The following is a 16,165-nucleotide window of genomic DNA, read 5'->3' as shown; positions in this document are numbered from 1 at the left end:
ATGGGACTAGTTCAAGTGGGGAACTTGGTCGGCATGCACAAGTTATACAAAAGGACCTGTTTCCATGCTGTAACATTCTGACTTGAGTCCTTGCTTGTAGACTAGATGGATCTTTCCCAAAACTATGAATGTATTTAGATGAGGAGTCTTGACCCAAAACGTCATGTATTCCTTTTCTCAAGAGATGCTGTCTGACCCACTGAGTTACTGCAGCTTGTCATGCCTATCTTCCGGGTTGAATGACATCCTTGTTTATACTATTTCTATGGTTCACCAGGAGGTTTTGATCAGTAATAGTTGGAACTAAACCATGTGCCAGGGCCCAAAGTTTTATGTGCTCACCACATTGAGTTCACAGCACCGTGCCAACTGGTTGCCCTTATTCAGAACTCTGTGTACATCAGAATTAGACGAGGAAACAATGAAAGCGAGTGCCACGCAAGAATTGACAGAGAGATTTCAGACGTACAGTGCATTGGAACAAAGTAAACTTGCGGCGTTCCCATTAGATGAGTGGCGTGAACTCGTTGGGCTCAGCAGTCGAGAGCTCAGTGAAGTCAGTAAGCTTCCTGACGATGTCCTGAGTAAAGATCTGCCTGTTCCAGATCCAAAACGAAAGGGGAAATGGAGAATTAATAAATGAGATGCAATTCTAATCTCATATGTTCTACATTAACACTACGTTGCTTGCCTTAAGTCACATTGGACAGCGGGAAGCAAGACAAAGGAAACAATGAAAGTGACAGATACTTGATTAGTACGGGTGTCAAGGGTTACGGGGAGAAGGCAGGAGAATGGGGTTGAGAGGGAAAGATAGATCGGCCATGATTGAATGGAAAAGTAGACTCAATGGGCCACATGGCCTACCTCTACTCCTATGACTTATGAACTTATGAACATGAGAATAGCTGACCATGTTATTTTGTGCAGTGCAGGATCCAACTGTCCTCCCACTATTCTCAAAGGACACCAGCGACATTAAATGTTATGTAAAACCAAAATAATGCCAGGCCAATGCAGATATTAATGGGCCTGTCCCACTTGGGCGACTTTTTAGGCGACTGCAGGAGACTATGCAGTCGCCACATGGTCGCCACATGTTCACGGGTGGTTGCCAGGGAGTCGCCTTCATGGTCGTGAGGAGTTCCCACATTCTAGGAACTAGTCGCGGCCTCATTATGGTCGCCGAGAATCTTTCAACATGTTGAAAAATTAGCGGCGACTAGAATGAAGCCGCCATGGAGAATACGAGAATTCTCGTGCCGTAGGTGGGTCCTAGTGGGTTGCCAGGAGGTCGAAGGTTCTCTTAGGTTATCGTTGGTTGTAGCCGGTGGTAACCAGTGAATTTCATTGGCTCATTGGGGGAAGAAATACTGGACTCATATTTAGGTTATACCTGTTATTAATGTAATCCTGATCCCTATGTATCAATATCATTGTTATGTTTATCATTATTTTTTTGTTTTGTTTTGTTTTGTTTTTGTTTTTGAAAAAAAACTAATAAAAAGATTTTAAATGAGAAAAAAAAAGAAAAGAAACAGAAAAAAAAGTTGGCTGACTTCTTAAAAGATGTCTCCACATCTTCTCCCTCCTTCTATCCCCTTCTTTCCCCCCCCCCCCCCCATCCTCTTTTAAATGACTTACTGTACACTGTGGTAGCAGTCTTAATTACAGCGCCAACCTTCCTGTTCATTGTGGTGTGTGTCTGTATCACCTTGGCTTTGCACCGTGTGAATTTCAGACAGCGCTCCCCCCGCTTGCCCTGTCCCCCACCTTTGTGATGTGTTTGTGTGCGTTCCATTCTGACAGTCGCCGTTCCAGTTGCCAGCAACTTGACAGTCGTCGGCAGACGCCTGAAAAGTCGCCTAAGTGGGACAGGCCCTTAACTATGGCACCTCTGGAGCTGCTGAATTTCCACCGTGTGAAATTTCACTCAGTCCCATTTACAGCTCACGGCAAGGCCAGCAGCATGATCAAGGAATGTCACACCCTGGCCCTCCCTCTTCTTCCCTCTTCCATCGGGCAAAAGGTACAGAAGTGTGAAAAAGCACACTTACAGATTCGGGGACAGTTTCTTCCCAGCTATTATCAGGCACCTGAACCATCCTACCAACAAGTAGAGAGCAGCCCTGAACTACTATCTACCTCTTTGGAGACCCTTGGACTATCTTTGATCGGACTTTACTGGCTTTATCTTGCACTAAACGTTATTAGACAATAGACAATAGACAATACGACAAGGAGTAGGCCATTCGGCCCTTCGAGCCAGCATGTTATTCACGTTAGTTCCTTTATCATGTATCTGTACACTGTGAATTGTTCGATTGTAATCATGTATTGTCTTTCCGCTGACTGGTTAGCATGCAACAAAAGCTTTTCACTGTACCTCGGTACACGTGACAACAAACTAAACTCAATTCAACTCAATCTTTGACAAAGAAGGAGGGGACTTTCACATGACTACACACGGAGGGACTTGTAAATGCCTCTTATTCATATATTAATCACAAAATAATAACTGGTATGTGGCCTTTGGTATGCAGTTGGTATTCATGATGTGCCTGTGTTTCAGTGGCGGAATACCTGTTAGTAAACAGCTTGTGTAAAGGCAGTGCCAGGAAGCCACTGCACGCTGGTGGAAGGTAGTTCCCAGAGGAAATGATGAGTTTGATCTCACAACCAGCAGCTGCGATGATACTGAGCTTAAAGAGGTTTGCGGGCTTGTCTCCACTTTGGGAAAAGCACTCACCATCTGCATCTAAAGATATATGTGGTTGGGTCTGGGGGGACTTCTTCCTGCTAAAATTGCTCTCTTCATACCTCACAGCCCACCCCCACCCTGCACCCACATTGCCAGATAGGAAGTGGGTAGAGCTGAAGTGTGGAGGGAACTCAGGCAGGTGCAACTACTCGGAAAATTAAACAAATAATGCAGGGGATGACACTGTTTGGCAATGCTTAGAAATGCCTGGCAATGTCACAGAAAAACATGAAGCTTACTCGTTCCTCGTGGAGTGGGAGAATTCCGTGCTGATCCAGTGCTGTTGTTGGACCCATGGTTCTCCAATAACTCGGAAAATTCTCGCCTGTAAGAAATGCAATGGAGTTCTGGTGTCAGGTGTATGTTACAGCAGTTTTACAATATCCCCCAAAAATATCATTGTGATGTTGGCTGTGGGCTAACGCTATCATTCCTGCCTCTCACTTCATGGGCTGTAGGGTCATAACCCACCACATAGAGTGGAGAGGGGTGCCGAAGGGTTTTACCTGAATGCTGCCTGGATTATGTTTCAGAAAGAACTGCAAATGCTGGTAAAATGCTGGAGTAACTCAGCGGGTGAGGCAGCATCAATGGACAGTAGGAATTGGTGACGTTTCGGGTCAAGACCCTTCTTCAGACCTGGATTAAATGGTATTAACTAGAAAGAGAGGTTGGACAATCTTGGATAGTTTTCACTGAAGGTGGAGAGGAGACCCAATAGAATTATATAAAATTATGTGAAGCATAGATAAGGTAGACAGTTTGACTTTTTTCGCAGGGTGGAAATGTCAGAGACCAGAGGGCTAGAGGAAATATGCATTAAGGTGAGAGGGTCAAGGTTTAGGATGTAGGGCAAGATTATTTTACAGACAGGTAGCTGAAACCCACTGCCAGGGTTGGTGGTGGAGGCAGATATGAAAGTGGCATTTAAGCAGGTGTTTGGATAGGCACATGGTTATAGCAGGCATGGGCCATGTGCTGGTGGTGGAGGAAGGAACTGCAGATGCTGGTTTACACCGAAGATAGATACAAAATGCTGGAGTTACTCTGTGGGTCAGGCAGCATCTCTGCAGAAAAGGTGGCGTCTCTGAAGAACGGTTTTGACCCAAAAAGTCACCTATTCCTTTTCTCCAGAGATGCTGAGTTATTCCAGTATTTTGTGCCTATCTTTGCTGGTAGTGCTATCTTTAACAACGTCATGTTCAGCACGGACATTGTAAGGAGAAGGCCTGTTGTATGTTCTATTTAATGTATATCTCAGCACACACTCTTTATTGAAACTTTAAACAAACTCATTTCCTCCTTTCCAAATGAATCATGTTTGACATAGACATTCAAAGCCGAAGGGCCTGTTCCTGTGCTGTACTGTTCCATATTTCATGTTCTATGTTCTATGTAAATGAGGGGCAATTTGCAGTGAGCGAATACCTTGCCAATTAGTGCTCCTTTCGGATGTGTGGAGGAAGCCAGAGCAGCCATGGGAAGCCCATGTGGCCACAAGGAACAGACAGACAGCACCAGAGGTCAGGGCCGAACCCAGGATACTGGAGCTGTGAAGCAGCTGCCACTACCTGCTGCAAGGTCATGAGCCGAAACGTCCACCGTCCGTCTGCCTGACTCACTGAGTTCCTCAAGCCTTTATCTGCTGCCAGCGCCACAACCTGTTGGGCCACAGCCCTGTCCTCATACAGACTACAGCAGCAACAAAGTAAATGAAAGTTCTAAAGTGAGCAGATCACCGGTCTGTTGAGGATGCTATCAACTTAGCTCTTCACTATTCCCTTCATCATCTGGAATCACCGAACACCTATGCACGCATCCTGTTTATAGATTTTAGCTCGGCCTTTAATACTATACACCTGATTAAACTCTACAATAAAATGTTGGACATGAGCATCCACCCAGCCATGTGCCATTGGATTCTACACTTTCTAACAAACAGACAGCAAAGAGTCAAGGTGGGTGAAAAACTCTCCAGCCCTTTGACTCTCAACATAGGAGCCCCCCAAGGGTGCGTTCTGTCACCCCAGCTCTTCTCACTTTACACCAACAACCTCACATCCCAATGCAGCTCAGTTAAAATTTTTAAATATGCAGACGACACAACAATAATTAGCCTTATCTCAGACAACAAAGAATCACAATACCATCTAACAGTCGATAGCGCAGTCAAATGGTGCGCAGACAACAACCTCCAGCTTAATACTTCAAAAACCTTAGAAATCATCATAGATTTTAGACGCAATCAAAACCACAAACCCCCGGTCCATGTCAACTCTCACCCCATAACCTCCACAAACTCATTTAAGTTTCTAGGCACCTATATCTCCAATAATCTAAAATGGCACATCAATGCAGACCACGTCATCAAGAAAGGTCAACAACGTCTATATTTCCTCAGACAGCTCAAAAAGTTCAGAGTCGATAAACACCTCCTGGTCCGTTCCTATCAATCAATCATTGAAAGCATCATCACCTCCTCAATCACAGTCTGGTAACGGTAACACCGATAGTCACTCACTACACAGAATACAACGCATTGTCTCCAAGGCCTCCAGGATCATCAACTCCCCCCTCCCCTCAATCCATTCCAGTTATCTCCAACGTACCTCACAACGGGCAAAAAAGATCATCTCGGACCACTCCCATCCAGCAAATCACCTTTTTCAGTCTCTCCCTTCGGGGAGGCGCCTCAGGTCACTTGCTACTAAAACCACCCGCTTTAAAAACAGTTTCTTCCCCTCAGCAATAAGAACTCTCAATTCCGTCCAATAATCAGACAATAATATGACTTTTGATGTATACAGTGTCTTGTCTATGGTCTTTGTTTGTTCTTTTGCACTATGTATTGTTGGTGAGATTTGTGATTTGTGATGTGGTATGGATGCACTTTATTACGGTGATCTGTGTTATTAGTGGTATGTAACAAAAGCAGTGTACCATCATGTACCGAACCCAAATACCACCAACCCTGGTTGCGTGGCAATTAAAGATTCTATTCTATTCTATTCTATTCTATTCTATTCTATTCTATTCTAGTTTTTTTAGTTTTTAGTTTTAGAGATACAGCGTGGAAACAAGCCCTTCGGCCCACCGAGTCTGCACAGACCAGCGATCCCCACACACACTACACACATTAGGGACAATTTACAATTAACCAATAATAATAATAATAATAATAATAATAATAATAATAATAATAATAATAATAATATTAATAATAATAATAATAATAATAATAATATATCTTTATTGTTATTGCACAGAGGTACAACGAGATTTGGAATGCAACTTCCATCCGATGTAATAACTTAATTAGCTAAAAATTTAGACACCCAGAGAAACAAGATTAAAAAAACAGTTAAAGCATTATAAAGTGCAAATAGTTCTGTGCCGGGTCGATGTGCAACGTGACCATCCGAGGGAGACAGTTCATGGGGGGGCACTCAGCAGGACCGGTTCAGAGTTCATACATAAACACAATAAACCTGAATGCCTTTGAAATGTGGGAGGAAACCCTCGCAGGCCACAGGGAGAATGTATAAACACTGTACAGACAGCACCCATGGACAGGATCGAACCCAGGTTCCCGTAATGCAACAGCGCAACCACTGCGCCACCGTGCACCCTGATGAATGTGACTCATGGCCTTTCTGCAAGACAATGCCCAACTGTTGTCTGATACTAACCCAGGGCAGCAAAGTCAGCAGCCGGCCTGATAAGAATACATCATGCTGACACAACCATCAGGCAACACTGCCAAACACACTATCAGAATGCTCGTCAAGGTGTGGACTCTGGGCTGAACACAATGTCATGTGTGTTTGAAGATCCCTGCAAATAGGGAAGTTTAAGGGGGAATTCCAAACAATGTTTACGAAGTAGGGCAGCAAACACCGACTGAAGTAAATATTTGACAGAGAGCTGTTCTTATTAACCGGTTAATGTTGTTACAGATTGTTAGGAGTGGAAATGGAAGACAAGGATAGCTGTATAAATACACAGTCTGTAGTGATGCCCCTTGGTGTAACGGTGAAGGAAGACTCTTCAGGGTGTTTGGATACTCAATGAAGATCGTTGAATGAAGATTCAATGATTCAATTCAATTCAATGATACTTAACTGTCACTTGTACCTAAGTACAATGAAATCCTTATATCTATAGACATTTTGTTTCCATCGATGTAAACCAACATCTGCAGTTCCTTCCCACTGAAGCGGTGCCCATTAATCCTCAACAACCTGACCCTGAAGACCAGAGACCGGGAGGATGGAACCAGTGACAACGACGGAAGTTAGGGGAGAGGATAGAGGCTGGTACAAGAGGAGAGGGAACCAGGGTTCTAACTGTCCGTGCCTTCAAGGTCGGCTGCGGGAGGTGCCCTCTGGGACACGAAAGCTGAAGGACTGGAGAGGAGAGGGACGGCTCGCTGGAGAACCGTATGAGGAGGAGAGGTGGTCAGGCCAAGGAGAAGCAGTGAAGATACGGTGGGCCGAGGACCCACCACGGAGAGTCGGTCGGGCCGTTGAGAACAAAAAGGGACCATTGTGACCATTGTGCTCACTAGAGCACTTTTGTAAATTTGTCAGCGCCAGATACATGGAGACTCTTTGCGTACTTTGTGTATTGTGCGCAGAAACAAAGAATTTCACTGTACCTAAGTACATGTGACGATAAGTATTATTGAAATTGAATCATTGAACTGAATCACTGAATGTTCTGGCAATTATTTATCTCTCAACTAATATTCCTAAAACCGATCTTTCGTTATTACAAAAAAGGACACAAAGTGCTGGAGTAACTCAGCGGGTCAGGCAACATCCCGATAGAACATGGATAGGCGATGCTTCGGGTCGGGACAATTCTTCAGACTCATTATTCCAGTTCTAATTAAAGGTCATTGACTTAAAATATTAACTCTGCTTCCCCTTCTGCAAATCTTCTCTGACCTGCTGAGTACTTCCAGCATTTTCTGTTTTTTATCCTTAAAATAAATTGATTTATTTGTTATTTCGCTCATGTTTTTTGGAGATTGCTGTGCTTAAATTAACCGAATTATTTCCTAACGCAACTGCAACAGCATTTGAAAAATATTCAATCACTTTTGAGACCCGTTGGTGATAGATGAATGCGTCTCTTCCTATTGCAGCAAATTCATTTTAAATGCCTAGCTTAATCCTCGCCGACTATTGTCTCAGTGTGTACATATATTTAGGGATTTTATTTTAAGATGGAATTTGCTAAATGAGGGGCATGAAGCTTATATCTCAGTCCTTGCTCTGTAATCCTTGTACCTGGCTATCTGCCCAAATTGTGATTGTCTTCATCTTCCAATAAGCAGTTTGACCCAGCATCTCTGTGCATCAGGTCAAAAACCCATTTTGTTCAATCCAGGCAACCCATCTCTATATTACTAAAACTCACATCTTGTTTGTTTGTCCTTTTGTTTGCCTGGTTTGTATTTGCGCATAAATGGTACACGATAGCGCTACAATGTTTGGCCCACCTTACTCACCATTGTCCTGTGATGTAAATTAAATGTTTCGTTCAGATTGATGGTATACTTTACAAGTTATTGACGTTTAAAACTTTAAAAAAACAAACAGCGCCCCCACTTGCCCAGCCCCCACTTGCCGTCTTTACTTGACAGGCATCACAAAGGACACCCCATGAGCCCTCAGCGCGTCTTGACAGGTGTCACAAAGGACACCCCACGTGTCCTCAGCACTGCCTTTGCACAATTTCAGACTGCCATTTTTTTTCCCGTTACAACGGCGACCCAACAGCTCCATGGGTAAGTTTCCTTCTACTTTAATTTCTGCCCTCCCGGACTCTGGGCTGGCGTTGTAGCCAGTGCGGGGACCGGGGGTAGGGAGAGGCCAAGGGTACCCAACGCCTCCCCGGCTCTAGGATGCTCCCCCCCCACTCCCCCCCGACAGCCCCGGCCTCAAGCCCTCCCCCTCCCCCAGCTCCAGGAAGCTCGCCCCCCCCCCGCCCCAAGTACAACTTCATCGCCGCCCTGCTGGAGAAAACGGGTCCGGCAGTGGTTTACATCGAGATCCTGGGGTGGTGAGGAGGGACATTGGGGGAGGAGGGGGGGACATAGGGAGAGGAGGGGGGCAGGGAGGGAGAGGGGTTATGGAGGGAGGGAGGGAGGGAGTGACTGAGGGCAGGGGAAAGGAGAGGAAGGGAGAGGTGAGGAAGGGAGTGGGGGAGGGGAGGACGACAGGGGAAAGAAGAGGGAGGGTGAAGTGGAGGGGGAGGGAGTGCTGGGGGATGAGGGGGAATGGAGGTAGGGGTAGGAAGAGGGATGGCGAGGCGCAGTTGGGGGAGGGTTGCCGTGACTAGCGTCACAACGGGGATCTCTGGCGTCACAAAGGGAACCCGTCAGCCGCGCCTGCGCAGTTGAGGGCTATGGGTGAGTGGTGGAATATTGCGTTGGGGGAACGGGACCCAACAGGTCCCACTTGGTCTAGTTTCTTTTAAATGTCCCAATCTGCTTTATAGTCAACCCCTGTGCACCAATTTCTTCATTAAACGCCAATGCCCTGGAAGTGCAGTGGACATGAGATTCCTTCTGCCAATGCTATTGTTTGCAGCATCTACATCAAGTTGTGTTGAAAATGACAGCAGAATGATTTCACCCCATGGTTTCTATCAGTAAACTTCATCAAGCTGAGGGAGAGTGAATATTGATCATGAATATGGTGAAGGTAAAATGCAGTGACCTTTTTTGGAGAGTGTTGCAGGGTGTTGCAGAGTTGCCAAAAAAACCGGTTAGTGACCAACTTTGTGTGCAAATCCAACCATCGTCAAGAACAACAGCAGTGCAGCGGCACAGCGGTAGCAACCCAGGTTCGATCTTGACCTCGGGTGCTGTCTCTGTGGCATCTAAAATGTTCTCCCTGTGAACGTGCGACTTTCCTCTGGGTGCTCTGGTTTCCTCCAACATTACACAGAGGTGTAGGTTTGTAGAATAATTGGCCTCTGTAAATTGTCCCCAGTGTCTAGTGGGGTAACGAGTGTGATCAATGGCGGACTCGGTGGGCCGAAGGGCCAGTTTCCATGCTGTACCAATAAACGAAACTGTATGAAATTGAGTGCAGAATTGTATTATCAATAAATGTGGGATGAGTGGGGAAATTAAAGGACCTGTCCCACTGCGGCGACTTAATTTGTGAGCTTAGAAGAGTTTGCGTTTGACTCAAACTCGCAGCATGGTCGACACGTGGTCCTAGGAGGTCACTGGAACTCTCCGTCATGCCCGAGAGAAGTTCCCGCGTACTCGTGGCCTCAGTTTGGTCGAGGAAAATTGTTCAGCATGCTGAATTATTTTCTGCTAGTAAAAATTGGTCGGCATGGTTCTTTTGAACTCGTAGTGCAGCGGAGTGGGGTCGCTCGGCAGTCGAGGTAGCCGTAGGTTTACGTTTTCTTACCTGCCCTGCTCATCCCTTGCAATCATCAACCTCATGTTATTGGATGAAGAAGCAGCGTGAAGGATTTCCACTGCGCTAGAAATGAGAAAGATCCAGGAATATTACCAAAGTGGATGATACACCTACAGTGCTTTACTGGCTACATGGAGCTAAAGATGGAGCTTTACTCCCTGGTTTCAGCATAACCCTGAAACAATACGAACAAAAGTAATTGAAATATGTCATACAGGCCCTCAAGCTCAGTTACCCAATAAGATCATGGCTGCTCTAATGCCACCCGCATTGTTAACTCTACCACCATTGCCACAGTAAGGCCACACGGAAACTGCAGGATCATCACCTCATATTTCACTTGGGTAACTTACAACCCAACAGAATGAACATTGAATTCTCCTATTTTAGATAATAAATCTCCCCACTCTAGTTCCCATGCAAACCACCCCCCACTTTAGTGTGGTTCCATTTCTCTCACTACCCCCCTCCTCCCCTCTCTTATCCTCCCCCACTCCCCCATCTTCCATCTATTTTCCTCCCTCTGGCTTTACCTCTTCTCTCCTTCTCTGGCACCCTTTTATCCAAAGATCCTATAGCGGAGCAAGATAGACCACTCCTTCTAAATGCAATGGGCTGACGTGTAGTACGCAACGGAGCGGAACGTGGGCCTTTTTTTCATCCATTTCAGTAACCCGACCCGACCCGACCCGACTCGCAGTGTAATCAACGTTGCGGGGGAACAGTTTGTGTTAATAAATTATAATGCTGAAAATGAGGAGAAGATTTTTACCAAAGAACTTTAATTTTTACGAGGATGTTTCCGTAACCGGCTTCCGTCTCCACACTAGTATCTTTGCTCCGCTATGGGATCTTTGGTGCGGAGACAGAAGCCAGTTACCGAAATGGGGCCAAAAATTACCCATGAATCTGCCTATGACCATACTACGTCTTTTTCGTCGAGTGATCTATCTTGCTTCCTGTAGGATCTTTGCTTTTATCTGCTTCTCATCTCTCGCCTTTGTCCACCCATCTGCCAATCAAAACCCCTCACCTGTAGTCACCTATCACTAGCCCGGCTGTGTCCCACCCCCACCACTTCCCCAGCTTTCTTCCCCCTACTACAATCAGTCTGAAGAAGGTCCTGATCCAAAACGTCATCTGTTCATTCCCTCCCGAGATAGACACAAAGTGCTGGAGTAACTCAGCGGGTCAGGCATCATCCATGGTGAAAAAGAATGGGTGACGTTCCGGGTCGGGACCCTTCTTCAGACTCCCTCCAGAGATGCTGCTTGACCAGTCGAGTCCCGCCAGCACTTTGCGTTTTACTCGAGATTATAACATCTGTGATTTATTGTGTCTCCACCTACATTTTCCTGCCTGTTCCCCAGAAGCTTCAAAACCGCTACAGTTTAAAATTCAGTTCATCTCAGGCTTGGATGTATTTAAGGAATCAGGTCACTGGAGTATAAAAGCACATGGAAAAATGCCAAGCATTCAAACAACATCCTTTTGGTGGCTTTCTGAGCATCACAATGATTTTATAACTAATGAAATAACTACTGTACTTAGACACAAGTACACACACACACACACACACACACAGATACACTGACACACACTCACACACAAACACACACACACACACATACTCACACACACACTCTCACTCACACACACAGATACACTCACACTCTCACACACAGATACACTCACACACACTCACACACAAACACACACAGATACACACACACAGGCACACACACACACAGATACACACACACAGGCACACACACACACAGATATACACACACAAAAACATACACTCTCACACACACACACACACACACACACACACACACACACACACACACACACACACACACACACACACACTCACACTCTCACACACACACACACAGATATACTCATACACACTCACACACAAACACACACAGATACACACACACAGGCACACACACACACACAGATACATGCACACAGGCACACACACACACACACACACAGATACACACACACAAAAACATACACGGACACACACACACACACACACACACACACACACACACACACACACACACACACACACACACTCACACTCACTCACACACACAGATACACTCACACACACTCACACACAAACACACACAGACACACACACACAGGCACATACACACACACTCACACACAAGCAAATGGCATATAAATGTCATATGTGAAAGCTTGTAGTTGGCCATTTAATAGTTAAGATCTGTATCGTGAACAGGCATGATAACAATAGTGTTTTCATATATTTTGCCTACAGTACCTTTCATTTGTCACTCCCACCAGACTGTCACCGTTAACCTCAAGAATCTGGTCTCCTGGTTGCAGACGTCCTATAAAACACGGAGTACAAGAATAATATAGAATAATTAGAAAACATTCTCGTCTTGGTTTATTCTGTGGAAACTTATTATCACAAACGTTTATGTTGTAATTTAGTTTAATTTAGTTGAGAGATAGAACAGAGAAACAGGCCCCTCGGCCCACCGAGTCCGCGCTGACCAGCGTTCCCTGCACACGTACACTATCGTACACAGACTAGGGACAATTTATAATTTTACCAAAGCCAATTAGCCTACAAACCTGTACGTCTTTGGAGTGTAAGAGGAAACCAGAGTACCCGGGGAAAACCCACGCAGGTTACGGGGAGAAATATTAACTCCATACAGACTGCACCTGTAGTCGGGATTGAACCCGGGTCTTGGCGCTGTAAGGCAGCAACTCCACCGCTGTGCCACTGTATCTTTATTGAAAGGTTAAGATGAGTTAAGTTTTGTTCTTTGAACGGTGAAGAGAGATGGAGAGGGCCAAACCTGTAGGCCCCAGTATCTGTGGACATGCTTACTTTGAGGCAGCAAGGTGGATGTGAGATGGATTTAGGTTGTTGGAGGACAAAAGCTAATGTCTGGGAGAGATTTGACATTCTGTTGTACTAGCTGGAAGAGGTGATGGTCTCAGAAACATTTTCAGCTGTTCTGACGGCCTGTGCATGACAGGCAATGTGTATGCCCACACTGGACGTTCTGATTACTTTGGAGAGGATGATCGAATGTGATTTTGGAAAAAAGATTGTACCATTTCCTCTTCTGTAGCATCTAGTCAACAACATCAGTCTGTCCTTTGCTGAGCCGTAGAGATTCACATGCAGGACCCAATCTATGGCATGGCCATGAAGCAGTCTACGTGATGTCAGTTCCTAGCCTGGTGATATCTCATGACATCCTTCCAGCTATGTTCCCAGACCTGACCCTGTAAGGGGCAAGACCCAGGCAGACATTATTGGCTGCTCAAGAATCATGGCACAGTGACACAACTACTATAGTTGTTGCCTCACAGCTACCGAGACTCAGGTTCAATCCCAATCTCAGCTGCTGTCTGACTTTGAACGTTGTCCCTGCATCCACATGGGTTTTCTCCGGTTTCTTCCCAAATCCTGAAAATGTTCAGGCTTATAGTTTAATTTTCACTCTAAATTGCTCCTCGTGTGTGCGAGTGGTAGAATATAGTTGATGGGTATATGGTGAGGAAACAAAAAAGTGAGATTCACGTAAATGTGTGGTTGCTAGTTGGCCTAAATTTGATGGGCCCCATTTATGTGTGTGTGTGTGCATGTGCATACATGTGTGTTTGTGTGTGTATGTGTGTGCCGCATGTATGCGTGCGAGTGTGTGCATGTGCATACATGTGTGTTTGTGTGTATGTGTGTGCCGCATGTATGCGTGCGAGTGTGTGCATGTGTGCGTGTGTGTCTACATGTGAGTGTATGTTTGTGTGTTTGTACTTGTATCTCTCTCTGTATCGATAATCTACAATAGTTACACAAAAGGCAGTGGAATCCTCCCACATGTAACGAGCTTGAAATACGAGCCACCTCAGTCCCGAGAAGACACCCAAGCATATCTGTTATCTTTGGTCCTCAGTTCTTAACTCAATGGAACCCAGAACATGTTTGAGAACTTAGAGAAACCCAAGCGTAGGTACGCAGTGATGATGTGTCTGCGCAGTAAGATCATTCTGTGGATCAATTCAGTCATCGTGTGTCGTGTAAGATCCTGAAGATTCATTTGTAATAAATGAAGGAATCCCTTCCAAACTTCTGTCTTCCTTTTCTCACCAGGACTTCTCGTTTCCTTTTGCTCCCACACATCATCACAACACGCAGAGGCGTTCGTGTGGGACGGGAAGGGATCCAGGACAGAATTTCAATCAGAAATCAACAATAAAATGCAGATGTTATAAACCTGAAATAAAATAAAATACTGGAAGTACTCAGCAGCATCTATTGAGTGTCTATTTGATGCTGCAGTAGAGCTGCTGCCTCATAATGCCACAGACCAGGGTTTCTGATGCTGTCTATGTGGAGTTTGCACGTTCTCCCTGTGATCGTGTGGGTTTCTTCCAGGTGCTCCGATTTCCTCCCACATCCCAAAGACATGTGGATTTGTAGGTTAATCGACCCCTGTGTGCAGTGGGATAATCAGTGTGAATTAGGGTGATCAATGTTCGGCAAGGACTCGATGGGCTGAAGCGCCTGTTTCCCTGCTGCATCTCTAAACTAAACTAAGCTAAATTAAATTAAACTCCGTTTCTCTCTTTGCAGGTGCTGCCTGACCTGCTGAATATTATCGCCATGTTATGTTTTTATTTCAGAATTATGATTAGTCTGGTTTGGCCAAATGAGGGGAGAGAATCAGTGGCAAGAATATAGATGGAATCTGTGGTAAGAGAGAAATGGTTAGATTTCTTATTTTGTTATAATCGTTTGTGAAAAATAATCCCCATCTTGTAATATGGTGGTAATGTCGCGGTATAAGAATGATAAGGACTGTCAGTTACATGACTCACCGTCGACTGAAGCAAGGCCACCAGGAAGAATTCTCTTCACATACAGTCCATACTCTTCACCGGTCAGCTCCTTCACTCCTCCAATAACCTTAATCCCTGCAAAGACATTGTAATCACCTTCACGCTACCAGCATTGTGATTGCTCCAATGTACATACTATAACATCATTTTATTATTATATGATTTTAGGTGTAGAATGTTTAACTACTGAATATAGCTTGATGTATTTACGTGTAGTATTATCTGATCTGTTTGGACAGCAAGCAAGCCAAAGCTTTTCACTGTACCTCGATACACATGACAATAATAAGCCTAAACCTGAATGGAACCAAAAATAACTACTGAACTATTCTGGAGACGACTTTGCTCGGTTGCATTTTTTGTTTCATCAGCAAGTTCTGATTGGGAACGAGGATACAACCAAACTTTATAGTATCTTCAGAAAGTAATAGACACACAGCATTGAAACTGGCCCTTCTGCCCACCTTGTCAATGCTGATCATTGTATCTATCTATGCTGATGCCATTTACTTGTATCTGGTCTGTAGCATTCCCTGCCTGACAATTCAAGGTCTGGTCCAGTTACTTCTTAAATGTTGTGAGAGAGGCTGCCCCCAGCACTCACTCGTTCAAAGTGTTTGAGAGAATGACTCAAAAATAATTCCTCCTCTTAGCCTTCTGCATCTCACCTTAGACCTGCACCATCTTCATTTAGACATCTCTTATATGGGAAAAGGATTGTATCAACCCCACTCCTTCACAACTTGGTTTATAACTATCGGTCACCTCCTCCATTCCAGGGGAAACAATCCCAGTCTCTCCATCATCTCTTTTAGTTGAATTGCTCCAATCCAGGCAACACTCTGGTGAATCTTATAAATAATTGCATATGCTTTATAAACAATTTACAAGCAGTTTTAGAAAAGAAGAACTGCAGATGCTGTTTTACAAAAAAGTGTTGGAGTAACTCAGTGGATCAGGCACCATCTCTGGAGAACATGGATAGGTGACGTTTTGGGTTGGGACCCTTCTTCAGACTGATTGTAGGGGAGGGGACAGAAAGCTG

At 44.9% G+C, this 16,165-nt stretch overlaps 1 protein-coding gene across 1 annotated transcript in view; it reads right to left on the bottom strand.

Annotated features, from left to right (window-relative positions):
* Positions 1 to 16,165, bottom strand: part of LOC116985533 (syntaxin-binding protein 4-like) — a 91,883-nt gene that overhangs the window by 42,345 nt on the left and 33,373 nt on the right. The window contains exons 3-7 of the mRNA XM_033040307.1: positions 15,100 to 15,195; positions 12,518 to 12,587; positions 10,198 to 10,272; positions 3,001 to 3,086; positions 470 to 596 (exon numbers count right to left, since the gene is read on the bottom strand). Coding sequence (XP_032896198.1) covers positions 470 to 596; positions 3,001 to 3,086; positions 10,198 to 10,272; positions 12,518 to 12,587; positions 15,100 to 15,195 — 454 coding nt within the window. The remainder of the gene's footprint in view (positions 1 to 469; positions 597 to 3,000; positions 3,087 to 10,197; positions 10,273 to 12,517; positions 12,588 to 15,099; positions 15,196 to 16,165) is intronic.

The sequence above is a fragment of the Amblyraja radiata genome, chromosome 22 (genome assembly GCF_010909765.2).
Source record: "Amblyraja radiata isolate CabotCenter1 chromosome 22, sAmbRad1.1.pri, whole genome shotgun sequence".
In the NCBI taxonomy this organism is placed as follows: domain Eukaryota; kingdom Metazoa; phylum Chordata; class Chondrichthyes; order Rajiformes; family Rajidae; genus Amblyraja; species Amblyraja radiata.
This window is presented reverse-complemented; position numbering and strand designations above follow the sequence as displayed.